The sequence below is a fragment of the Lytechinus pictus genome, chromosome 3 (assembly GCF_037042905.1).
Source record: "Lytechinus pictus isolate F3 Inbred chromosome 3, Lp3.0, whole genome shotgun sequence".
NCBI classification, from domain to species: Eukaryota; Metazoa; Echinodermata; class Echinoidea; order Temnopleuroida; family Toxopneustidae; genus Lytechinus; species Lytechinus pictus.
Window position 1 is genome coordinate 17,630,252 of NC_087247.1, and position 27,395 is coordinate 17,657,646.

At 36.0% G+C, this 27,395-nt stretch overlaps 1 protein-coding gene across 2 annotated transcripts in view; it reads left to right on the plus strand.

Moving 5' to 3' along the window:
• The window catches only part of LOC129257705 (probable cysteine desulfurase), a 30,891-nt gene extending 22,024 nt beyond the window's left edge, over nt 1-8,867 (plus strand). For both annotated transcript variants that reach the window (XM_064097854.1, XM_054896094.2), the window contains 9 exons: nt 23-96; nt 1,023-1,180; nt 1,691-1,895; nt 2,818-2,879; nt 3,245-3,319; nt 3,783-3,894; nt 5,295-5,468; nt 6,701-6,754; nt 7,352-8,867. In XM_064097854.1, the coding sequence (XP_063953924.1) occupies nt 23-96; nt 1,023-1,180; nt 1,691-1,895; nt 2,818-2,879; nt 3,245-3,319; nt 3,783-3,894; nt 5,295-5,468; nt 6,701-6,754; nt 7,352-7,681 (1,244 nt within the window). In that variant the 3' untranslated portion in view covers nt 7,682-8,867. The remainder of the gene's footprint in view (nt 1-22; nt 97-1,022; nt 1,181-1,690; nt 1,896-2,817; nt 2,880-3,244; nt 3,320-3,782; nt 3,895-5,294; nt 5,469-6,700; nt 6,755-7,351) is intronic.
• Nucleotides 8,868-27,395: the final 18,528 nt, after the last annotated feature.

Genomic DNA, 27,395 nt, shown 5'->3' on the forward strand with positions numbered 1-27,395 from the left:
TTCTTTCTCTGTATTTTCATAGGGATTTTGATCGCGAAGAAGAAGCTGTTTCTCAATACAGTACCTCATTCAGTCGGCGGTGGCACAGTTTTATATGTAAGAAACAAAAATACATGGAAATCGGTAAACTCACATTTGTGACGTATTTCTACTTGCTTAACAAAGCAACATTGTTTTATAGTTGTACCATGGCAATGTTATTCTGGGCAAATGCGATGCTATCTTCATGGCAATTAGAAGCGTGGAATATCAAACAGTGTCCGAATCATTTAGTTAAAGAGAAGACGCGGGAATAACTATAGCATTAGTTTGTGAATAGTTTTCATTGTCATGATATACAGACAACACTTTCTTCACGAGATCAAAGACCACGGATATTTAGTAGGAGCACTACCGTTATGTTAGAGATAACTCATATCTACTCTGACAATATCAAGGGCCATGAATATTCAGTAGCGTCACAGCTGTGACATTGTCGTAACACATTCCTAACCTGGCAATATTAAAGACTCTGAATACACAAACGTGATGATTTTAAAGTTACAATGAACTTGAGACAGCATCACTCATTTGGAAAGTATTACAGACCTTGGATATTCAGTTTTGTCACGACCGACTTTTAACCCGCTGACTACTGAATTCTGATATTACCATAGGCTTTGTACAGGGATCGCCCTGTTCCAGTAGGCAATTGGTTAATTTAAACGTAACATGATACACACATCACTATCATGAAAATATCAAACACCTTGGGTTTTCAGTAGTATCAAAGCCATTGTGTTACAGGTCATACAAGACACATATTACCATCTTGAAAATTTCAAAGACAGTCATTATAAAGTAGTAGCACCGTAATGATATAGGTTAACACGAGAGACGAGACCCCACTATCTTGAAAGTATAAGGACTGAATATTCAGTAGTGTCACAATTGTTAAGTTGCAGGTAGCATGAGACGCATACCACTATCAAGAAAGTATCAACAACTGAATACTGAGTAGTGTCACAATTGTTACGTTGCAGGTAACACGAGAAACACACCACTATCTTGAAAATATTGAAGATCGTGAGGAGGGAGGAACACCAGCTATTGTAGAGTCCATTCGAGCGGGATTAACCTTTAAACTAAAGAACAGCATCGGGACGGACATCATAGGAGAAAGAGAAAGAGAACTTACTTCGTAAGCCGTAACTTATTTTATTTCATTCATGACAAAGATTCATAGCCTGGCTGGAAAGCCAAGAAATATTACTCCTACTACAAAAAGATCTCGTTGTCAGTGATGTTATATACTGGAGAGCAAAACATGTAGTGAAAATATGGTTAATCTTCGCTCTTCAATCTTAAAAAAAAACCCACTAAAAAACTAAATGTTTTCTCATTATGTAATTTCAAAAGTAATAAGATTCCAACTCAACCATACTTCATTTTTATATTCACTTTTGTATTTATGGCATCCGGACAGGAGGAGTGGTGCCTGGGAATATAATAAGTGTGGAACCTGTTTACGAATGCTTTTTTATTTTTAAGTTTTCAAGTTCCTTAAACATAATCCATTTGTCACTAACTCTTGCCAGGGTCATTGGATGAAAGATCTCTAATATCATTTCTTGTAAATGCATACTCGTTATCTCTGACATTTATGATGAATGTGATCACATCAGGATTCGTTCATATCATTTTCGTCTAGAATTGCCTTCTCAAGATGGAAGAAAAATGGAAACATTATCTTTCTTGGAAGCACAAAGACCGATCGACTGCCAATATTCTCCTTCCTTATCATTCATCCAAAGACTGGAAAGATGCTTCATCATAACTTCATCGCTGTCCTCCTGAACGACCTCTACGGTATACAGGCTAGAGGAGGGTGTGCATGCGCAGGACCTTATTCCCAGGTAAATTCCCTCATTATTCCTAAAATTCGATGAGTGTAAATTACCATAAAATTTTAAAATCTATACAAAAAATATTTCAACAGGCTCGCGATTTCTAACCCACTTTGTTTATGTTTGTAGATGAAAATAACAATCGAATATGATTATTAATGAATAAAACCGATGAAACAATCTACATGGGAAATGCAGTAATAAACATAGTGTTGCCAATTTAAAGAATGAATGCTGATCAAACTGAGTTTCAAATATTCATTTTCTTAAATAGGTGAAATATCTTCTGTAGAAATCTACATCTAGAGTAGATATGAAAATGAAATTTTCTCAGGAACGTAGGAACGGGAGGGTTGGATCAACTATAATATCGCTATAATAAAACAAAAACACGTTACCTTGAGGTTGTTTGGCTCCATATAGAATTACCCGTATGACGTACATGTACATTGATTTAGACTAGACTTTTGGACTAGAGAATTACGCGATCATTCCTTTAGATTTGTCTCTTACTTTTCCGGCGACGTTTAGTTAATTTCTCCCGACTGAAAACAATTTTTTTGTTTCTCAAAACAATTCATTATAACAAAATCATTTTTTTCTGCACTCGCCTTCCATGATGAATGAATTCCTGGATTGGTCACTTTGCAATTACGGATAGAATTTGCATTCTTAAAATGTAATTTCTTTTGATTGACTCTTATCTCTTTATTTAATCATAAATACTCGGACAGATCCTCTCAGATTTCCTCGTTTTTATGTATTTATTATTCTGGGGTGATTTGAAGTCCATGAAAACATTATGTAAGAAATTTTTAAAATATGACCAAATGTATTTATTCATAGATCAAACACTATACTTACTTCCCCAGTATATGTCATTTTGATTACTGGATGTATTGTAATTATTTCATTTTCTTATTTACAACAGGATCTATTAGGCATCAACGAGGACCTTGCTGCTCAGTTTGTATATTTCTTAAAGGATGATAGGTAAGCATTGCCACCCTCAACCTATCTTGAAAACTTAAAAATGTTTATGTTTCATGATCAGTTTATTGTTAGTTAATCTATTATAACATGCCATTTAATTGTTTTTAATTTCAATTTCAATACTTTTGAACTGTGCTTGGGATCACAATCATAATCTTTAACACTGAGCGAAAAATATTTTATGGATTATTTTTCAAACAAGACGCAAGAATAAACAGGATACCAAATCACACAAACAACGGAATGTATGCTAAAAAAACCCCACTCAGCTCTCATGTCCAATCATTACAGTAAAGCTAGATTATTATTAGTGCAACCGCTTGAATGGAATTCTAAAAATGATTTCATCTCGTTCTTATCTACAGTGAGTTGAAGAAGATGGGATCCAAACAATTCATTGAGAAGCTTAAGAAAACAACAGCACCACTAGAAATTATGAAGTAAGTGGAATAAAACTTTTGAGTAGTGAAGTGTTTTATAGATCTATATAATCTCATTAATCATTAATTCTTTGACTCAGTGGTGGGTGGGTTCACAACCTCATCTGTCTTTCAGTCTAAGTCTTATAAAGAAAGAGGGAGAGAGAGAGAGAGAGAGAGAGCGGCAGAGAGAACGAGGAACGAGTGTGTAATTCGCTTATTTCCCGTCTTGGTAAATTGTTAATGTAATATATAATTCAGAAAAAAATCAAACAAATTAAAGACTCCTCAAAACAAACGGATTTTGGCTGTTTAGAGTAGAAGTAGAAGAAGGATAAGAAGAAGATGAAAAGAGAATAAGAAGAAAAGAAGATGCATTAATATCAGTATAAAGTAGAACAGGTATAACAAATGAGTAAGATGAATATTAACAATAGTAGTTATCTTCAAGTTGCCGTATAAAATTGATTTATTTTCACTGCAGGCCTGGGTTTATACGTCTCAACCTTCCCTATTTCTTTTCTGAAGACGTTGTGGAATATGTTCTTGAAGCGGTTGATACAATCGGCAAACATGGATGGAAGATGCTCTCTCAGGTCAGTTTAGCAAACAGATTACTATTGGTCATGATTGGTAGAGTTTAAATCATCAACCCTTCTTAATTTACAATTTTATTTGTATGCTATATACTTGTATTTGTTTGATAAGACAAGTAATTGCATGTATTGGGATATTACTTGATGCGCTATTCTTAAGCTTTCATCGTTCTATTTGCAACGACAACAACCTCTTCGTAAATATTTATGGGTAAAACTCATTATGAGAATTATAATCAAAGCATGGAGGTAAAAGGGATTGAGTGACAACGAAATGCAAATTAATTCATGTAGCTTTGATTTCTAAAGAAATACATGTGAACAACTTTCCCTTTGATGGAATATAAAATACCCTCAAAATGTCTCCTTTTTATTATGGTGATACAAACTCTTTATCCATGATGTATTTTTCAAAAATTTGTATTACATGCCCTCCTATAGAAAGAACACATGATCTACTGATAAATGTGCTAAAAGAAGCAATTTAAGTGAAATATGTACTAAAGTAATGGGGAGAGTTGTTCACAAGTGACATCACACATCTTTGTCGCATTGCCAATTTGAGGATCTCCATAGCATTAGTGATCGCAATATTCAAATGCTCATAACTTTCTCATTATTTGTCCGATTTTTCTCAAACTTTCGTTGATCTGTTTCTTTGATTTTTCTGTTTTCACACAAGCTATCATGTTCCAAAGGTTTCATTCTCCTTTAAATACATGACGAAATATGTCTCAAAGCGTTATCTCTTGAAATTGGGCGAAATATTGTATGATGACTGTTTCAAAATGTGAAAAGTCCACAGAATTTTTATATCAAGATTTTACAAATTTCCACACACTTCCTCATTATAAAATCGCTAAGATTATTTTCAGGGAATACACCCATTTTTGATGTTATATGTCATAGTTGCGCCCTGTCGAGTAATTTCAAATCAATTTCAATAAAAAAAATATATTTGATGTCCCCCGTAAAAGTGAGCAGTGTGTCTGCTCATAATATCCAACCAGAGGCAGCGAAAAGTAACTATGGATTACATCAATATCATTTTTGGATGAATTAAGTCATCTCTTATAAATAATTTGAATGCATCAAATTTAGATTGCTTGTCACCTTTTATTTCTAGGATGTTTTACAAAAGATATAGATTAATGATAAAAAATAAAAGTGTATAAACTTAGGTAAAAAGAAAAAAAAGAATGATTGGGAGAAGTGGAGACATTTTAATTTGTCATCTCTGCCAGGTCTGTGGGCGGAAAGAAAAGGTTTCTAACCTCAAACTTTGTTCCTAAGTGTCAAATACTAATTGACACAGTATACTTTCGCCATCCTAGATATCCTGGCACGTAAACCATGGCACTTACACCCTTATTCTACTAACTATGATCTTATACCCACAGTACACCTGTGATCCCGTGAGTGGTAGTTGGACGTATGTTGGTGCCGAGGAGTCCGGTACGATATCACATCGCACGGAGAGCCTTCACGATGCTGTATTCAGCCAAGGGAGTTTTATTGTCCCTCCTTCTCATTTCATTAATGGAAGGCAAACCCTTCAAACAGATGCATTCCAGGTAAAAAACCCTTATGATATGAACAATGTGTGTGTGTGTGTGTGTGTGTGTGTGTGTGTGTGTACTTGAGTTTTTGTTCAGACGTCAATCAATCAGATAGGATTATTTACGTCTGGGACCGCCATTTAACGTCACCATCCGAAAGACGCAACCAGGGCTCGAACCTCTGCATCAATTTGTAACTTCCTCACAAAGCTTGGATTACACGCCGCATAGTCTCATATTTTAGCAATATTAAGGCTTTAGATTACCCTATTGAGTGCAAACTCGCAAAGTTCACGTTATCTTAATGTTAATCCTGCGGATAAGTTGTCGTATATTCCTAACCTTTTGATATAAAAACCTCTTTCCGAGCGTAGAATGAATTGAACGTTTAATGATACAAACTTTGTCTGTAACCTTATGGTACCAAATCAAATCACTTTAAAAAAAAAAATACTGGGTAAAATGGTCCATTATGTGTCCAATCAACATTGGGCATTTTTATTTATCCAGTGTGATAAAAAGTTTGCCCATTCTAAAGTAATTGCTGCTTATTTTTCTTAACCTTACTGGACAATATGCTTCCGCATTGGGTAAAATACTGCCCCAAATTGGTTGGACACATAATTACCCTCGTGCTGGTTAAAAGTTAACCCAATATTTTTACAGTGTTAATTTGTAAGATAAGTGCTCAAAATGCACTTATGGAAGAATAATCACCAAGAAAGTGTGCTATTATGAAAAAGTCACTTTCAAATTTTCACAACAAATCTACGGGTGAAAAAAAAGATAAAGGGTTACTACACCAATACGTATGTAGTTCGCGTTATAAACCCCTTACCAAAGTTCGAGACAGGTTTATTGATAATTCTAACAATCAATAGCTATAGTAATTATGATAATAATGACAACCATAATAATTCTTATTTACAAAATCATTATTTACATAAATAACATCATTTCTATCAAGCTTATCTAAAACTATGGTAAATTAATGATACCATGAATTAAATTTTATGTTTATTTATTTCCTATAGCATACACCTAATCCATAACAATATCATGAACTATAAATGGTTTGAAGTTGATGTTAGATTCATTCTTTTAGAGCAATTTAATCCAATACTGAAGACTGAAGACAAAGACGGACAATTATGAATAAGTTATACGGGATCGAAACCTACCTAAATCACTAGTGAAATAATTGCCATTTTTCTCACCCTCTCAAGTTTACTTTCCTTCATCAACAGAATGCTCTAGATGAAGCTGAAAGACTCTTTCAGAAGGTTGGGTATAAAAAGGAGGTAAGACGTCTTGCCATGGTTTACGCAGTGGGTGGGGAGGGGTTAGTTACCCAACATAAATTTCAGTGAAAACTTCACCAAAGGTGTACACAAAATCCTTCAAATTTCACTTTCGAAAATGGAAAACCCCCTAATCCCTCACTTTCGATTTTCTTTGAAATTTTTTACGAGTCGTACCCCCGGAAAAAAATCCGCTTATGGACATGGTTTATTAGATGAAAATAATAATTGAATAAATTAACAGAATCGAATTAACAATCTACATTGGAAAATGCAGTGTTAAAAAATAATGTTACCGATTTGAAGAATGAATGCTGATCAAACCGAGTTTTAAATATTCATTTTTCTTGAAATTGTTAAAAATCTTCCGTAGAAATTTACATCTAGAGTAGATATGAAATGTATTGTACTCAAGTACGTACATGTAGGTACAGGGGTGGGTGTAGGGGCAACTTTATGATATATATAGTTCGATAGAAAAAAAAATCATTACCTTGAGGTTGTCTTTACATACAATAAATTAAAATTTTATGCCAGTTCGGCCTATTTCTGCAATTGGGGGTTTCATTGTATTTTTCTTCGCGGGTATCTCCACAGTTTTCACCTGTTGCTCTGCGTGATACGGTCGGAGAGGGTGTAGGAGATGCGGAACTTATTTGGTTCTTGAGACCACATGAAGCTGCCTATCACATTCAATTTCCGGACGCGGATTACGCAGTTACACGCCCACCAACAGCAGCTGATCACGTGGACAGTGGAATAAGCCAATCACGACCAACGACGGCACCAGACGCCAGAAGGCTGATGGGCAAAGCGCCATTTGTACCCAAGAAATACGCTAGAGGTATTCAGCGTAGATCAAGAAGTGCCAAGGTACATGATGTTGAAAATCCAGACATGGTTCAGCATACGTGTTCCATACTTTGAATATGAACTTATAATGAAAATAATTATGGCCCGTATTCTGAAGTTTGAGTTAACTTATCCAATGTGTTATGGGAACTTGGGAAGGCAAAAAAAGTTCCCAATCGCATTTACATTATTATGTTTCCTATTTTATTAACCCTTTCCTCATGTTCTGATAATGAAGAGAACTATTTTGATAATAATGTCTTGTCAGTTTTGAATGATTTGAGTGTTAAATGAGCTGACAAACTGAACTTGTATACTGTTATAGATACCAGTCATAAGTGGCTATGCACAGTTAAACCAAATTTGATAAACCAGAGTTTGAATGAAACCCGAGTGCAGAATTCGGGCCTATTTTACAATGGCCTCATGACGGTACTGCTCTGACGAAATTATACCAACAAAAGTTGCAATGCAGGTTTTCCTCCGAAGCTTTGTTAATGTTTTTATATTTTTTGTTGATTGTTTTATGGGGGTTTTCACCAGGCACTGGCACCCTGTCGAGAGCCGACCTTGTGACGCGTGATTGATTCGTTCAAAATAATGCTTGCCAACTGAAATAAGATACTTCTAGTTAAAAAATGTGTTTTTATATGTTTTTTTTTATATCGCATGCTTATACCAATCATTATTTAACAATACTGTAAATATATATTTTTTGCATTGTATATTTTGGCATTGTATAATCTGGTTTTCTCTTCACTTTCACTCTAAGAAATATAGGGTAAATGTGCTCCATGAGGGTAATTATGTGTCCAACCAACATTGGGCATTTCTTTTGGGCATATTTATTTATCCAGTGTGATGATAATTTTGCCCATTCCAAATGAATTGCTGCTTATTTTTTATTTACTGGACAATATGCTTCCTGCATTGGATAAAATCCTGGCCCAAATTGGTTGGACACATAATTACCCTCGTGTTGGTAAAAATTGTACCCAATATATTTTTTTTACAGTGTTCGAGGCCTCCATCAATTTCAAGCTCCAAGCTTAAAATGGCGGTATCCGATATTTACGATATACATGTAATGTATTTATGTATTTTTGAGGTTGTATACATTTTTCAACATTTCAACGATATGATTTATATTTGACTCAGAACAATACTCAGATGATCATTATGTTATCATTATGTTTGATATACAGTGCGTCCCACAAAAAACGAAACCGAGATTTAGCAATGATTTATCAAAACTTACTCATAAGTACAATAGACAAATGACCTACGATTGTAAAGCTTAGAATCTCCTCTTTCATCTGATATTATTTAAATCATTCCTCATTCACGCATGAGTGAGCAAAAACAATTTGAAGAAAGGATACCAAAAACTCATTTGGCGGGGGGGGGGGGGGTATCTGAATTTCAAAAAGAAAATCACATGCCTAAAAAGTTCAATATCTGCTCTTTTATTTGATACCTTAATCACAAAAAATGGTCAAGAAGTAAACAAGTTATGTTCCCTCGAAACAATGCTTGCATTTCCATAATTTCATTAAATAAACGTGTTATCACCGGTTTCTCACAGAAGCTTATCGCACGGTTAACAAAAGACTTAATGCATGGCTGATCGTCAACAAAACTGAGTGTCAAGTGAGTTTGAACGCTAGCCTGTAAAACCTCTTCATTTTATGAAATTATTGAAATTCAAGCCTTATTTCAAATAACCAGAACTTTGTTATTTCTTGACCATTTTCTGTAATTGAGGTATCAAATTTAAGAGCAGATATTGAACTTTTTAAAAATGTGGTTTTCTTTTTGAAACCCAGATACAGCCCGTCAAATGACTTTTTGGTATCCCCTCTTCAAATTGTTTTTGCTCACTCATGCGTGAATGAGAAATAATCTAAGTAATTTCAGATGAAAGAGGAGATTCTAAGCTTTACAATGGTAGGTCATTTGTCTATTGTATTTGTGATTAAGTTATGATAAATCATCGATAAATCTCGGTTTCGTTTTTTGTGGGACGCACTGTATAATGCTTGTATATAGTTTGCATTAAAATGTGTAAATAAAATAGAACCAAATCAAATCAAAATATTTCGTGAAAGGCGAAATATACAATATTGTATTCCTTTCTATTAGAGATATATTAGATATACTTTCCATTGCTTAAAAAGTAAAGCATAGGGCAGCAAGTGCTTTAATAATAACAATGTAAATGGTTTCAGTGTGTGGTAGTTAATATGAATTATATATAAATTTATTTTCTATATCTACATATTCATAATCAAACAAGAGTGTGGTTTTGCTTTTATATAATTTATAAAATAATTAAAATGCCAGTGAAGGGAATTCAAATTCTAGAAACATGGCGAACTTGACCTTAAGTGTGAGAACTATACATGTATGTGTATGTACCGTTTTGTTTTGCTCTGCAATATCATAAACAGATAAATGCATGAAATTTTGTTTATACAATAAATACGAATTAAAAATTGTGTTTCTTTCATACCAATACGTCATTATTTTACCCTAAAGTTATTACATTTGAGTTCAACTCACAGACTTTAGAGTACAAACTTGAGATTTAAAAAAAGGCCACTTTTTCTGCGTCCGTACGACACATTACTATTTTAAATTTGTATTATACAGGATGTGAATTCGAGTCATGTTAAGTCTTGGTTTCCCTAACACTCTGGTAGTACTTGATGATCACCTTTAGTTACTGGAATATTTTATGTTTTTCTTGTAAAAAAACTGTCAAATGTTCTCTAAATGTCCCGTACGACACGTATATGGAATCACCCTTTACATTATTGCGTCTTAATGCACAGAGAAAAAAAAAGAGACTGAGGGAGGTGGAGAACGAGCCCGGGGGGGCCACTTACATTGACGAGTGGATACCATGCGCGACCAAAAAAACACGTAAAAAGGATGTCTTTTTCACGATAGGGCACGTTACGTACGTAACGTGATAAGGGTGTCAAAAACACAAAAATTATGAAAAAAGGGTATCTATTTCGCTAGGAAAATTACGTGTTTAGGGTCGAATTCGCGGGGATGATAAAACAAAATTAAAATGTTTTATAAAGGATATCCTTTTTGCCCCAACACTTCGTGTTTAGAGTCCGATTTGCACGAGGTGTAGAAGGTGGAGTCGTACTAAACCAAATAAGGTAAAGCCGACGACCGAAGGACCCGTAACAATAAAACATTCCTGTACTTGTTTAGGGGTTCATTTCAGGGAACATTTGCCAAGAGTATCGTTTTGTTACCAATACTTGTTAAGGGTAGGGTTTCACACGCCAATACTTGTTAAGGGGCGCATTTTCAGAATATGGAAATTACGTGTTTAGGGTGCTTTTCGAGACCCCATGGTCGCGCATGGTATCCACTCGTGAATGGAAGTGGCCCCCCCGGGAGAACGAGAAAGATCCAAAAGAAGGAGGGTGAGGGGATGGGGGAACTATTGGTGAAGTGAAAGTAGGAAATGTGTATGGAGGGGGGGGGCAGGTAAATGATTCAGTGCAGGGATGGTGACAGTGGCAGAGGAGAGTAGTAGGGGAGAGGGGAGAGGGAGAGAGGGGGGGGGGAGAAAGAGAAATAGAGACAGAAACGGGGAGATGAAGAGACGGAGAAAAAATGAAAGGGAGAGAGAGAGAGAGAAACGATAAAAAGGTGGTGTGAGTACGTTCAGTGGAGAAGGGGTATAATAATCGGCTCGGATGATCGGTATTACCACAACATATAAGATGGGTAAAATTGCATTGATTCTACAAAACGGTGCATTATGGACATTTCCACACACGTCCTGCAGACAACATAGATAATGATTAACGAATGAGGTAAGTAATGCATGTTTACGTAACTCCTTTCAGTTCTTTTAAGAGTAGCAATTATTACGTGTGCTGTTTGGGCAGTCCTTTGTTAGTTTTATCATTTAGTCCCCTCTGACCTATCAATTTCAATAAAGGTTCAAACATTAATTAAAGTGGATTTCTTTCAGTGTTGCTGTAGGCATTTTCGCTGTCGGACCGTCTTTATCTTTTGAGCAGATTCGTTATACGGTAAGTCCCACAAATATAATTTTCTTTGTATTCGTACACAGTTGGTAGCCCCAAGGGCGTAGGTTTGTTACCCCGGGGCCACTGCTATTGCAAGGTAGAAACCATGCTCGTACACAAAAGGGCGTATTATGAGGTTTTCACGGTATTTAGGGTGGGGAAACATGACAAAATACTAGTAGGCATAATGGTAAATTAAAATCGAAGGCTGATTACTGGTTAGGGTCCATATTTAAATCTTTGGGCGAGCATAGTGTCCACCCTATATCCGTGTTCCTAGCCCCAGGGGGGCAAATCGAATAAGAACTAATTAAATGTGTGTAAAACAATATTTGCTTAGGCCTAATGTATACATTTTTCTTCCTTTATTAAAAAAAAATTCGGGGGGGGGGGGGGGTCCAACTGCCCATGTCGAACGCAGCAGGGGGGGGCAGTTTGAAACCTACAATTTTTTACTGAATGTTTCCACAAAATTCACCAAAAGTGTGCACTAATCTTTCAATTTCACTTTAGAAAATGCAAAAAGCCCCTATGACAATCTCGGTCGCTTTGTACCCACGCTTTTGGGTTTCTTCGAACAGTTTAATGCGTCTTGCCCCCTCCCACGGAAATAATCTGTGTACGGACATGTTCAGCCCCTCATTTTGTGCTGTCTCTGCCCACAGCATAATCACTTCACTGCTGCAAAGTGGACCTCATGATAACAGGTTCCCGCGATCTTCCCTCATATCAGAAGTCAGAACCATATATTATCGTCTGGTAAATTATTATAGATATCAAAATTCTAATTTATCTTATAGTAGCAGGGTGGTGTAGCTTGACGCAAAGACTGGAAGAGTTTCCGCGGTCATTGCACAAAAGCGTCATGTACATGATGTATGTTAGCCTATACTCTTACACCAAATATGGAATAATGTGACGAAAATTATTTGCCAACTTTACCGCTTTTGGCGATATTCTACCATTCACAAACTTCGGCCACCAATCGCCTTTTCTTCAGTCCAGGTGGGTGTTTCATAAAGCTGTTCGTAAGATACGAATGACTTTACGCACGACTGGTGATCCTTTCTTGTGCTATGTGGTATCCATATGTAATTGATTTATGACCCAAGAACATGTTCCAGTTGTGCGTAAAGTCGTGCGTAACTTTCCGAACAGCATTATGAAACACCCACCCGATAACAGTTATTATACTCTACAAATTACTACAAAGCGAATTGGCGAACTGTAACCCAATTGTGTATCCGATATACAGAGATGCGAGGACAAAACCCCTCTCCTTTCCCGAAAAGATACCAATGGGAAATTGGATCTTAATTTTATAAACTCTAAAAAATGAAAGAAAGAAAGAATGTAGAGCAAAAATGATATAAAAAAAAATTCTTTTTGATTTCAAAAATAATAGCCAATAAAATGTCTTCCACGGTACCCATTCGACTGATCACGCTGATGGCGTGCACGACCAACTCCCTTACTATACCGGGGATGTTTGTTCTTCAATTTCTAGGTTCGTATTAAATATTAGTTCACTCTGAAAATACCAAAGCTAACCGGTATTTATTTCTGTCGATGGCCCTTGAATAATGAGATTATTGAACGTTTATGAAAAGAAATCAAATAAAAATTAAATTTTTCAATGGCATTAAGTTTGTTTATTTTGCTCTAATATTGAAGAGCGTTCTGTCATGTATTTTATTGAATTGTGGGCACAAGTTAAACAGTAATACGTTTTCGGAGTACAGCTTTATCAGTATATATCACTGCAGGGTCGGCAATCCGAGGGGGGGGGGGCACAGTGCCCCTACTTATTGAAGCACTGGAAATATGTCCTTTTTACGCAGCAAGCCCCCCCCCCCACCTCACGAACGTGTACTGTGTCCCCTTCACCTGAGAAGGACCAGTTTTTTGTATGAGAAAGTGCCCCATTACCTTCTTGTTAGTGCCCTCTTGAATCAGTGCCCCTTTTTACCCAAGAAAATGCCCCTCATGAGCGTGTTCTGTGCCCCAATCACCGGAGAAGGATCCGTTTTATGTGTTCACGAGTGCCCCTTGGCCTTTTCATAGGTGTCTTTTCTTCATATCAGATAAGTTTTCCTTAAAAACCACTTTTTTCGTGCCCGACGAGCGCCCGGTTTCTTTATTTAGCGTTCTGCTTCCTTCTGCAAGTGCATCCTTTAATCGCCTTATCCGTTTCAAAATATGATTTGTCCCTTTCGCTACTTCTTTTTCTTTTAATAATGAATTTCATCCTTTTTAACCTCTAATTAAATGCCCTATTTTGATATGCCCTTATTAATTTTTGATAAATGCCCCTTTTCTTTTCTAGATTGTTCAAAATGTTAATGTTCTAATGGCGTCCCTTTCCGTTGGAAAAGTTTTTTTATTTTATATGATTCTGGAAAAACACATTTTAAATTGATGGATTTCACATATCGAGGAATACAAGGCTGTTGCTATCCGAAGCAAAACGCTGCGAAGAGGAAAACGTAAGCATGTTGAATGCTACTGATATTGAGGAGATCTGTTTACCAATATAAAGTGAATTCGTTCAAATTCTTTAGGCGATTTGGGTAGTTAGTCATTGTTTTCTATCATCAATGTTTTAGAACAAATGCAAAAAAGCAGTACTTCATGAAATAATTGGGAATTACCATATTCAGAAATGATATCATTTCTTGCACCTTACATTGGTATTTATCATGATGGTTTTCAGGCCCGATGGTGTCTTAACTCGTACAATTTTGATAGACCAACATTAAAAAAAAAAGAAACCAAAGGAAAAAAAATGCAGAGTACGGTAAATTTGTTTAGATTTCTCATCGCTTTAGGATTCCTTAGGCTTAGATCATTACCCCCCCCCCCCCATTCATGAGTCTAGTGAATGGGGTAGATTTTTTTTCCTTTGTTTAAAGATAGTGCACTTTTCAAAAGAAAAGGAGTCCTTTTTTCTTTGTGCCGCCATTTCAACTTCGCTCCACCGCCCCTGTATCACTGAAAGTAAAGTTTGGGGGTCATTACTTAAAATGTCAAAGTATTTTCAGACATGGTTGTTAAATAATGATAGGAAATTAAATATCATGTAAAAACAGTCTGATTCCGTAATTGAAAATTAGGATAATTATTTCATCACAAAAATTACTATTCCACAACAAACCTAAAATAACATAGGTAATCATTTCATAGGAAATACCATGTGCTTGGGAAAATGAATGCAAACTTGTTATCAAGATGCAACTAATGTATCATTTGATAGCTTTTACACAAATAAACGCAGTTGCGTACTAAGCCAAATAATTTGAGGGGGCACAAGATAGCAAATGTTGGAAAATTTGTAAAAAGTCGAGCGAAGCGGGCCAGAAAAAATTGGCCTTTTGAAAGGAAATTGTAATTAGATTTTTCACATTATATTCAGCAAATAACATATCATATTTCATTGTTTTCCAATCATTTCATTTCTTTACCTCCTTTATTTTATGTTATTTTCCCTTGGGTGTGGAACTACCACCCCGTACGCCAGTGCTTCAACGTAAAGCTTAACGCAGGAAGGTTCCATACAGAGACCCGTTATAAAGCCCTTTGAAGGTTACACAGTGTCTTGGGCAGAGCCTCCGCATTGGAGATTTAGCCAAAGTAAACATTAAGAAGCTTTTTACGGTAACTTTTGCCAGCGTAAAGTTTTACTTTGATAGGGACATATAGGGGGAAATGTCTAGCCTTTGGCTATGGATTTTTTTTTCCAGATTGCCTGAGCCCGGTCGTGTTATTAAGTTCCCCCCCCCTTTCTTCATTTTCCAATTTAGCTTTTGTCTCATTCCATTTTACCTTCATTTCCCGCTTTTGTTTGCTATTTTGTCAGTTCTTTCAATTTATTTCCCTTTCTTACTATTCATGCTAATGTATTAGTATTTCGGGATGATTTGTTCTTTCTCACAAAGTTCCTCTTTCCTTCTTTCTCCCGCTTCATTCCTTCCGTTTTCCCTTTTTTTGTTTTCTTTGATAGTCTCTTGTTCACTTTTACCTTTCCATTTCCTCCTTTCCCTCCCTTTCCCTTTCTTTCTTTCTTTCTTTCTTTCTTTCTTTCTTTCTTTCTTTCTTTCTTTCTTTCTTTCTTTCTTTCTTTCTTTCTTTCTTTCTTTCTTTCTTTCTTTCTTTCTTTCTTTCTTTCTTTCTTTCTTTCTTTCTTTCTTTCTTTCTTTCTTTCTTTCTTTCTTTCTTTCTTTCTTTCTTTCATCTTATTCCGCTATATTTTTCCCGGTGAAATCCGCCACGAGGTTAGCCTGCCCCCTCCCCCTTCGCCAGTTTCGCCACTGATATCACACATAGAAAAATGAAATCACTTAAACGCTACAACCATTTTGTTTAGAGTTACGAGTTATATTTGTAGTATTCTCTTGTGATTTTATTGACACAGTAACACCCTGACCAATGGGTGACCACTATAGCATCCTTAATGTAATATTTCTTCCTCTATAACCAATACTAGAATACTAGTACATTACATAATATGGTGGCGAAAAATATTTTTTTCTATAAAGTTTGTGCACTGCATTGAAATTCATTTACAATATATACCCCTTCCCCTATACTCAACTGATTGAACAAGTCATCAGCGTCACCATACTCAGAGCTATTAATCGTGTTAATTGAGAAAGTTTGGCCAACCGGTTTCACTTGGTTACCAATATGGTGCATAATGCTTTATTAGCATGCCCTATTCAAAAGAAATTGCACCATGTTATGAACCCGTTGAAACTGGGTTGGACGAACTCTACTCCATAGAGATATATCTCTATGCTCTACTCATAATGGCTCTGATACTTGAGATGAGATACTGCCCTCTTTATTCGGTGACACGGCAATTGTTCCTGCGACAATTTCTCCGGACTTAATTTTGTCTAAGATGTAGGGTTAGGGGTGCAATTTGTTTTTATGTGAGGGTTAGGGTAGGGTATAAGTGTTAAACCCAGGTTGAAGTTAATCATTCGATTAGTGAGTGTGGAATTTAGAGCGGAGCAATTGTCGCCGGAGCAAATGTCATGGAACCCTTTATTCTATCTTCTCCCCTAGGAAATCACATGATGAGAGCTATGTTTGTATGCCTACATGTTTGCTATATTTCCTTCTGCATTCATACTCATACAAAATAAGGCATATTCTGTGATTGGAAGTAAACAAAAGTGAATATTTTTGAGAAAATGTAGTCAAACAAATAAACTAAAGTGATTTTCGAAAAAAATAAATGAGATGAATTAAAATAGTGTTTTATTTTATTTTTATTTCTGCATTCATGATGAATATGCAACATAAGATATACAAAGGAAATAACATTTTAAAAAAAGACAGATAGAATTGAGTCTTAAAGAACCACAATATGCCCAGACGACATTATGTTATATGAGGGAGGACTAACTAATATTGTATAATAAGAATAAAGTTTTATACGGAAGAATGAATTTAACTTGGAAATTATCCCAATACTTTCTGAGACGCACATTACATTGTACATGTGTTGATTCCAAGTCAAAGATTCATCTACATGTATAGTTACACTTAATAATTTAGAATGATTTTTCTGTTCTAGAGGGGGGTGCCGTTAATGTAAATCAGTTTATTAATGTTAGGGGAATGGTGTGTGAAATACATAAAATGTGTCTTTTTGTTTTTCGGGAAAGTTTATTGGCTTTAAACCAGTTTGATACTTTATTCATTTCACGATTTACGATATTGTTTAATGAATTAAGGTCTTTATTAAAGTAAAATATATTGGTATAATCGGCAAATAAAACGAAGGACAAAATAGAGGTGTTAATAATGTCGTTAACATATATCACAAATAAGAGTGGACCTAAAATTGAAACTTGAGGGACACCACACCGAACTTAAAGAGAATCAGAGTAGCAACTATTAAAATTGATATATTGCCTTCAATTACTGAAGCAGTCTTATACCCCTTTCATAAAACTATCCTCCAATTAGCCGCCTAATAGTAATGCGGATAATTCAATAAAAATTGCGTTCACAAACTCCGAAAATTATCCGCATTATTTTTACGAGCGCCCGTCCTGAAAAAGGCGGATAATCGTCATGACAACTGGACACGCCCCCTCCGATGCGGTTGTGTTGGAAAAGGGTGACCTTGTGACCGCACCATGGCAATTATCCGCATTATTTGGAAATACGTTCATAAACTCAAAATCTTGTCCCGATGCTGCTATTGTGCGGATAATTGCAGCATCAAAATAATGCGGATAACTCTGGTCCTCCTCCGATTTTACGACCAAATTATGCTGCTATTAGCCGCATAATTGGGTTTATGAAAGGGGTATTACAAACATTAGAGAGATTGACCTCGTATTCCGTAATGGTTGAATTTGGAGAGTAAAATATCGTGGATAAGGGTGTCATCGCAAAAAATGCATATATACTACGTGTTAAGTCTGTTGAATAATTTTTCCGAAACCATATTGATTAGAATTTTGAATATTGCATTTGTTGATTAATTTATAAAGTCTTGTGTGAACAATTTTTTTCTAGAATTTTAGATATTGTTGGAAGTAAGGAAATTGGACAGTAATTACTTATTTCGTAAGGGTTGCCTTTTTCAACGATTGGATTGACTTTGGCTATTTTGAATAAATCTGGGAAAACACTTTAGATAAAGAGTTATTAAATATGTGAGTCAGAGGGCTAGCAAGAGTGTGAATTATTTGCTAAAGAAGAGACATACTGATGCGATCACAACCAGAAGATCTAGAATTATGAAGGGAACGGACAATATTAATTATTTCAGAGGGGTTTGTGAGGGTTAAACAATATATTCTTGACTTGGATTTGAGAGGTAATATGTGAAATGTGCGTTGGGATAATTAATTTTGTTTGCAAGCTCGGGCCAAATGTTTGTAAAGAATTGAATGCGTTTGCATAACTTGTTGGATAAAGTTGTGTTTTTGTACCTAAAACTTCTTTGATAATTTTCCAAGTTGTATTTGTTTATCCTCACGTTGCTTTAAAATAATTTTCGAGTTGCATTCAAACAAAAGATACTTTTAAACTCGTGGTCATTTTGAAGTGGAACGGACTTATACTCATGTTCTGCTTAAAGAGATTCATCTGATTTGTAATGCTCTATAATAAACAGATTTTCAAATTTTCACAATAATTTAGTTTTTTTTCTTCTTAATTTTCGCTTACTGGTTTCTGCGTGCTTCTTTACACTAGCACTAACTAGCTGTAAATGGGGATAGATAAAGTTTCGGCAGTGTGACACTCCCGAAGTGTTCTCTTTGTCGCCCTGCCGAAATGTGAAGTTCAACTCAACATATACATGGAAGGAAACATTTCCATTCGCGCTCCACACTTTAATTATTTTTGTGAGATACGTATCCTGTACATTATTACAAGAATGTGTTACAATTTTCTCGTTTCAGGTCTCAATATAAGAAAAAAGATACGCTCTCGCACATTGTGCTGCAATACATTATGTTTATGACCCGGGGGGGGGGGCACTTCCATTGAAGAGTGTATACCATCAGTGGCGTACCGTGGGTCACGGCATTGGGGGGGGGGCACCCGAAAAATTTGAGTCACTTAGTGAGCGCGCGAAGCGCGCTCAGTTGCCAGGTATACTGACTTAAACTGACCTAATAGAGACAGTTTAAGAACAGTGCCATTAAATGGATATGTATCTCACTGATCACGTAATGCGAGCGAAAGCTGAAATTTTTTGATATTCAGACCTAAAAAGGGACATTATAAGCAAATTTTTGTAATCATGATACGTACCTTTCTTGCTAAACAAACAGTGCGAGCGCGAAGCGCGAGCTGAAATTTGTGTAAATATTGACCCCAAACAGGGACGCCTTAAGGACTATTTTTTTAAGGAATCCATTAAAGACTACACATATCTCACCATAGTCATCTACTGCGAGTGCCAAGCGCATGATGTTTGTGTTAGAATTGCATCTAAACACATAAAGTACTTTTTGTAGTAATTGTAATCGTAATTATCATACGCATCTCACTAATCAAATATTGCGAGCGCGAAGCGCGAGCTGAAATTTTGGAAATTCAGACCTGAGGAGGGGCATTCTAAGGCTTGTTTGTAGGAATTCACGAAGACTATGCGTATTTTACTAACCAAATGACGCGAGCGCGAAGCACAAACTGAAAATTTTTTATTTTAAGATCAGAAAAAGGGACATTTTAAGGACTGATTTTAGGAATTCATGAAGAGCAGACATATCTCACCAATCCACTAATGCGAACGTAAGCACGGACAGGAAATGTTTCATATTAAGACCTTAAAATGGGGTTAGGGTTAAGCAGTCATGAAAAAGAAGCATATGTCACTACGTAAAACAATAATAAATCGAAGTGCGAGGAAATATATTTGGTGTATATTGACTTGAAAACGGGAGGTTTAGTACAACAGGATTATATATCTTGTTAAACAGACAATGCGAGCGCCAGGAACAATGAAGACATAGGCCCTGATCAAATTATGTTTCTTAAAGTTACGATTTTTTTTTCATGTATAACATAATTGTAATATAATATTATATATTATAATAAACAATGATTTCTTCTTTCTCACTACGTTTCTTCCCCTTTCTCCCTCTTTTTCTCCTTTTTTTTGGGCCAGCCGATGGGGGGGGGGGGGGGCACGTGCCCCCCCATGCCCCCCCGTAGTTACTCCACTGGATACCATGCGCGACCATGGGGTCTCGAAAAGCACACCAAACAAGTATTTTCAATATTCAGAAAATGCACCCCTTAACAAGTATTAGCGTGTAAAACCCTACCCTTAACAAGAATTGGAAACAAAACGTACCCTCGGCAAGTATTCCCTGAATTGAACCCCTAAACAAGTACAGCGATATGTTATAAAATATATAAATGTCACGGACATCCGTGACGGACGTCGGTTTTACCTTTACCTACATCATTGGTGTTAGTCGTACCGTACGGCCCCATGCATATGCACCTCCCACACCTCGCGCAAATCGGACTCTAAACACGTAGTGTTGACTGTGGGGGAAAAGTACATTCTTTATAAAAACATTTTAGTCTTTTTACCCTCGCAAATTTGACCCTAAACACGTAGCTTTCCTAGCAAAAAAAATAGATCTGGATCTACCCTTTTTTCATCATTTTAGTGTTTTTGACACCCTTATTACGTTACGTACGTAACGTGCCCCATCTTGAAAAAGACATCCTTCTACGTGTTTTATTTTGGTCGCACATGGTATCCACTCGTCAATGTACGTGCCCCCCGGGGGTTTATGAACAAACCTGTACAACTTAATATACCAAAAAGTTTTCAGTTCGCACTCCGCTCTCGCATGCACAGACACAATTTGGAGCCCCTCCCTATAAAAGGGATCCTGAAATCCCTCCCCCCGTACTGAGAAGAATAACCAAAACCATGAGAGACATTTTTTTCAAATCTTAGATTATGAAGGATATAGGGTCGTCGACCAATTAAAAAATAGAGTTATTTTGAAACAATATGGATAAATAATAATTAGGGGCTTGCGAAACAAGTTGGGAAGCGATTAATAGATAACGCCATCTGCGACCATATCAGCAAATCGAACCGGAGATGACGAAAATAATGGATGATATACATCCATACATATATATGATATATCTAAATGAAGGTCTTGCGTCGGTTGTGGTAGTATAAAGCAAAATTAGATCAAATTTCGCCCATAGGGCTTCATCGGGAAAATTATTTTCCTGATGAAGCCCTCTGGGCGAAAATTTGATCAAATTTTTCTCTCTACGGTTGTTTTATTCACCTTGTATTTTGATATATATATATATATAAATGTGTGAAGTTAAATCAAGGTTCCCCAGAGCTATCTACCCTTTGGAAAAATTGGTGATGCCGAAAAATGTCTCTGTCGGGAATCGAACCCGGGCCCCCAGCTTTGAACGCCGGTGCCTTAACCACTAGACCACAGAGACGGGTTAGTGGCTAGGGCGATCCCGATCCGATTGACCGTCAGATAGACAGATTTTCGACACTTTACCAATTATCATTTCCTTTGTCGGGTGAAGATGGGTTTTGAACAATGACAAGCCGCCATGCCTCAGCTGGATCAAAGCTATTGCTTTCATACAGTACACGTATGCGAGAAAGTATACAAGTGTGTGAAGTTATACATGTACAACAGCTTTGGCAACTCTTTTATTTAAATATTGTGTGAAAGAAATGGATGAAGAGAACAATGGTAGGCGTACGTAGCTTAAATCAAGGTTCCCCAGAGCTATCTACCCTTTGGAAAAATTGGTGATGCCGAAAAAATGTCTCTGCCGGGAATCGAACCCGGGCCCCCAGCTTTGAACGCCGGTGCCTTAACCACTAGACCACAGAGACGGGTTAGTGGCTTGGGCGACCCCGATCCGATTGACCGTCAGATAGACAGATTTTCGACACTATACCAATTATAATTTCCTTTGTCGGGTGAAGATGGGTTTTGAACAATGACAAGCCGCCATGCCTCAGCTGGATCATATATATATATATATATATATATATATATATATATATGTGTGTGTGAAGTTATACATGTACTACAGCTTTGGCAACTTCACACATTTGTATACTTTCTCCCATACGTGTACTGTATCAAAGCAATAGCTTTGATCCAGCTGAGGCATGGCGGCTTGTCATTGTTCAAAACCCACCTTCACCCGACAAAGGAAATTATAATTGGTATGGTGTCGAAAATCTGTCTATCTGACGGTCAATTGGATCGGGGTCGCCCTAGCCACTAACCCGTCTCTGTGGTCTAGTGGTTAAGGCACCGGCGTTCAAAGCTGGGGGCCCGGGTTCGATTCCCGGCAGGGACATTTTTTCGGCATCACCAATTTTTCCAAAAAGGGTAGATAGCTCTGGGGAACCTTGATTTAAGCTACGCCTACCATTGTTCTCTTCATCCATTTCTTTCACACTATATATATATATATATATATATATATATATATATATATATATATATATATATATATATATGTATATAAACAGAGTATCAACGCGCTCTTTTGATGCCACCGGAAACACAATCATCAAGGTGCCATGAGCCTAATTACATCAGGAGGGCTAAAGATATTCGTTCGACCCAACCCATTCAAATTTTTTCAATTTGATATTGCTGATTGACAAAAGTGTATGAATATGAATCAAAATCTAACACTGATTCTAGAAATGGTAACTACTGAACTTCCTTTGCCCAAATTGGGAAGATATATCAATGATTTGGATCTATTTTTTGACTGGCGGAAGAATTGGGGCTATTTTACTGTTTCAGTTGATGAATTTGATCCCATCATACTTATCTTCATAAAATAATGGCGATTTATTTTTAAAACGAGCTGGCTACAATACCCTTCTCTGGTCAGATATGGAGTGTCAGAAATATATATCCTATCCAAAGGTAGTAAACATTCGACCCTTTAATTTCACATTTATTTTTTATGAATTTTTCTTAAGTACCATTTTAACACACAAGTCTATGGGGAATGTTTTACGCGCGTGACACCTATAAGTAATACAGGCGAATTCCCTATACTGCTATAGTGGATGGAATACCTGCCCAAACTCCTCAGTAGCAAACAATTTCTAACTGATATCAATATGTTTAGTCATCAAGTGGTGCAACAAAATGGATTTAATGGCTTAGCAAGGCTATATATCAGGTAAGTTAGTAGGTATGTGTAATACATATAAGCCTAGGAATGCATATAGACTGGTCAATGAGAGTCTAGGCCTCTTTATGTTCTGATTCATCATTGGTTTGTGCTAGTGTATGATCACCTACTTTATGTTAGAAAGACATTTACAAATTGCTCTTGTTAAAATTGTTCTTTGGACTGGGGTAGAGGGGAGATAGAACTTTGTGAACTTTACTGAAGAGAACTAGAGTGGTACCTTCAAGAAGGTATTTAGAAAAAGGCACAGAGTAAGGTAAGGTATCTAATAGTGCTCAACTAAGGAGGAAGGGGGTGGCTGTGTGCTCCAATCTTAGTCTAGTCCCCCCCCCTCTTTATAAGCCATGTCATCTATACAATTATCTTTCTTTCTTTCTCTCTCTCTTTCTATCTATTTATGTATCTCTTCCTTCTTAGATCTGATAGGCAATAGCCCTAGGAAGATTTTGATATAATAGGTCAAATGCAAATGTACTAAAGTAATATGTTCTCATTCTTTTTTGTTTCCTCATTCAATCTCATGTATATCTGGTAATTATGTTTGGGGCAGTTCTGGTATCCTGATATCTACACAAAATCTACATACACCTTTATATTACAAGGAGAATAGGGGCCTTTATATATTGTCATTGCATTCACTGTTGGGCTATATGCAGGTAGGATATGTAGACATCCATAATAGTGAATATAACATATATGAGTAACACATTAAAATGGGTCATTGCATAGAAAATAGGCATTTTCAATGCATTTCTTTGTGCTAGTGTGAGTGTACAGATATAAAAGAATAGCAAAGTAGCTATTAAAAAAAATAAAATTCATAGGTCATATAATATAGGTGCCATGAGCCTAATTACATCAGGAGGGCTAAAGATATTCGTTCGACCCAACCCATTCGAATCTTTTCAATTTGATATTGCTGATTGACAAAAGTGTATGAATATGATTCAAAATCTAACACTGATTCTAGAAATGGTAACTACTGAACTTCCTTTGCCCAAATTGGGAAGATATATCAATGATTTGGAACTATTTTTTGACTGGCGGAATAATAATAATAATAATAATAATAATAGTGATATTTTATATAGCGCGCACACCGTCCAGAGACGCTCATGGCGGTAGGCCAGCAACAGTTCCTTTAGATAGCAAATATTATATACACGTACATTACGTGCAAAGAATTGGGGCTATTTTACTGTTTCAGTCGATGAATTTGATCCCATCATACTTATCTTCATAAATGGCGATTTATTTTTAAAATGAGCTGGCTACGATACCCTTCTCTGGTCAGATATGGAATGTCAGATATATATCCTATCCAAAGGTAGTAAACATTCGACCCTTTAATTTCACATTTATTTTTTATGAATTTTTCTAAAGTGCCATTTTAACACACAAGTCTATGGGGAATGTTTTACGCGCGTGACACCTATAAGTAATACAGGCGAATTCCCTATAGTGGATGGAATACCTGCCAAAACTCCTCAGTAGCAAACAATTTCTAACTGATATCAATATGTTTAGTCATCAAGTGGTGCAAAAAAATGGATTTAATGGCTTAGCAAGGCTATACATGTATATCAGGTAAGTTAGTAGGTATGTGTAATACAATTTCAGTTTTCCCGTAACAGAGCTAATAACTTGATTAAAAATTTGAAAAAGAAGTATTATCAGGACAAAGTTAAGGACTGCGAAAATGACATAAAAAAAGAACTGGAACTTTTTATCGAAGCTTATAACTAAGAAAAATAAAACCACGAGTCATGATGTTAAATTAACAATTGATAATGATCAAATACCTAACAATGAAATAGCTCACGTTCTAAACAAAGCCTTTAATGAAGTCGGCTCAAGGTTGCAAGCCGCTTTTGGTAATTTCTCGAAAGATTTATTAAACAATTTACAAACTCTGTTTATTCCAGATTGTGAATTTAAATTTTATGCAATAAAAAAGGAGTATGTTTTGAAAGAACTATTACATATTGATTGTTCGAAAGCGGTCGGAGTAGATGGCATTCACCCTAAGTTTCTTAAGCTGGCAGCAGAGAGTATAGCTAGCCCTTTAACCCATTTATTTAATGCAACTTTACAAACTAGTGTTATTCCAGAAGATTTCAAAACAGCAAGAATTACTCCTGTACATAAGGGAGGATCATTTGATATTGACAATTATAGACCAATTTCTGTGCTTCCAGTCCTGTCCAAAATACTAGAGAGAGCAATACATGATCAATTGTAAAAGTACTTAAATGTAAATGATCTACTTGCAAATTGTCAGTCTGGCTTCAGACCGTCTTATTCTACTGCCACTTGTCTAACTGAGATTACAGACTTTTTGTATGATAAAATGGTCCGAAAACATGTTACTGGTGGTATTTTCTTGGACTTACGCAAAGCTTTTGATGTTATTCCTCACAATTTTATACTTGCAAAACTTAAGTACTATGGTATTACTGGCAATGAATACAACTGGATGGAATCGTATTTAACAGACAGAAGGCAATTTGTAATGATTAACAGTTGTCGCAGTGAATTTTTGAAGATAAAATCAGGTGTCCCACAAGGATCTATACTGGGTCCATTGATATTTTGTATTTTTATTAATGACATGTGTAATTTGAAATTGCATGTACATTCTAAAATGTCTCTTTATGCTGATGATACCGCCATTTTTAATCACGGTGAATCAATTAAGGAGGTACAAAAGTATTTGCAAGATGATTTTGATTCAATAAGTAAATGGCTAGACTTAAATAATATGCTTTTACACCCGCAAAAAACAAAAGCCATGGTATTTGGTCAAAAGAAAAAATTGAGGGGTGCTCATTTGTCAGTGAAATTCAGGAACATACAATTAGAAAATGTAAAAAAGATTAAATACTTAGGTGTCATGCTCGATCCGGGCTTGACTTGGTGCGAACATATTACTAATATCGTTTGTAAAATATCTCGGGCAATAGGTTGTGTAAGGCGGATTAAGCACTTACTGTCCTTTGATATCATGAAGAAGCTGTACTTTTCTATGATTTTACCTTACATTGATTACTATATTACATCTTGGGGAAGCAGTGCAAAAATACATTTAGATAAGATACAAAAACTTCAAAATAAATATGCCAGAATGCTTTTGAAAAAAGATTATAATACATCACAAATTTCTTTGTTGCAGTCACTGAGTGGCAATCAGTAGATCAGCGTATAAAATATCAGTATTGTGTTCTTGTATATAAAATAATGAATGATTTAGTTCCAAATTATTTAAAACCTTTAGTATGTAAACGGCCCGTAAAATACAGGACACGGTTTTCTTTACGATGCCCCCTTCAGCTTCCCAAAGCTAGAATTGAACATAAAAAAAAATCTTTCGCATATGTCGGACCCAAATTATTTAATGCACTTCCTTCAAATTTACAAGTTTGTACCTCCTTGTTAGTTTTTAAAAAAATATGCAAAGCCTTTCATACGAATTGATAAAGAGCGAAATGATATTCCATTGATTTACAATGCTATGTATGTTTAAATTGTCACTTCCCACTCTATATTTTGGTGTTAATTGTTTCTGATGTTAGATATTTTGTATTATGTATTTTTGATGTTGTTTGTTGTTGTTCATAGTTATCTTGACATGTATTTTAAACTGCAGGGCGCCTTTGTAAAGCAGTTTTAAGAACTGAACAGGCCTACCCTGCAGTATAAAATAAATAAAACAAAATAAATAAATAAATAAATAAATAAAATACATGTAAGCCTAGGAATGCATATAGACTGGTCAATGAGAGTCTAGGCCTCTTTATGTTCTGATTCATCATTGGTTTGTGCTAGTGTATGATCACCTACTTTATGTTAGAAAGACCTTTACAAATTGCTCATGTTAAAATTGTTCTTTGGACTGGGGTAGAGAGGAGATAGAACTTTGTGAACTTTACTGAAGAGAGCTAGAGTGGTACCTTCAAGAAGGTATTTAGAAAAAAGCACAGAGTAAGGTAAGGTATATATCTAATAGTGCT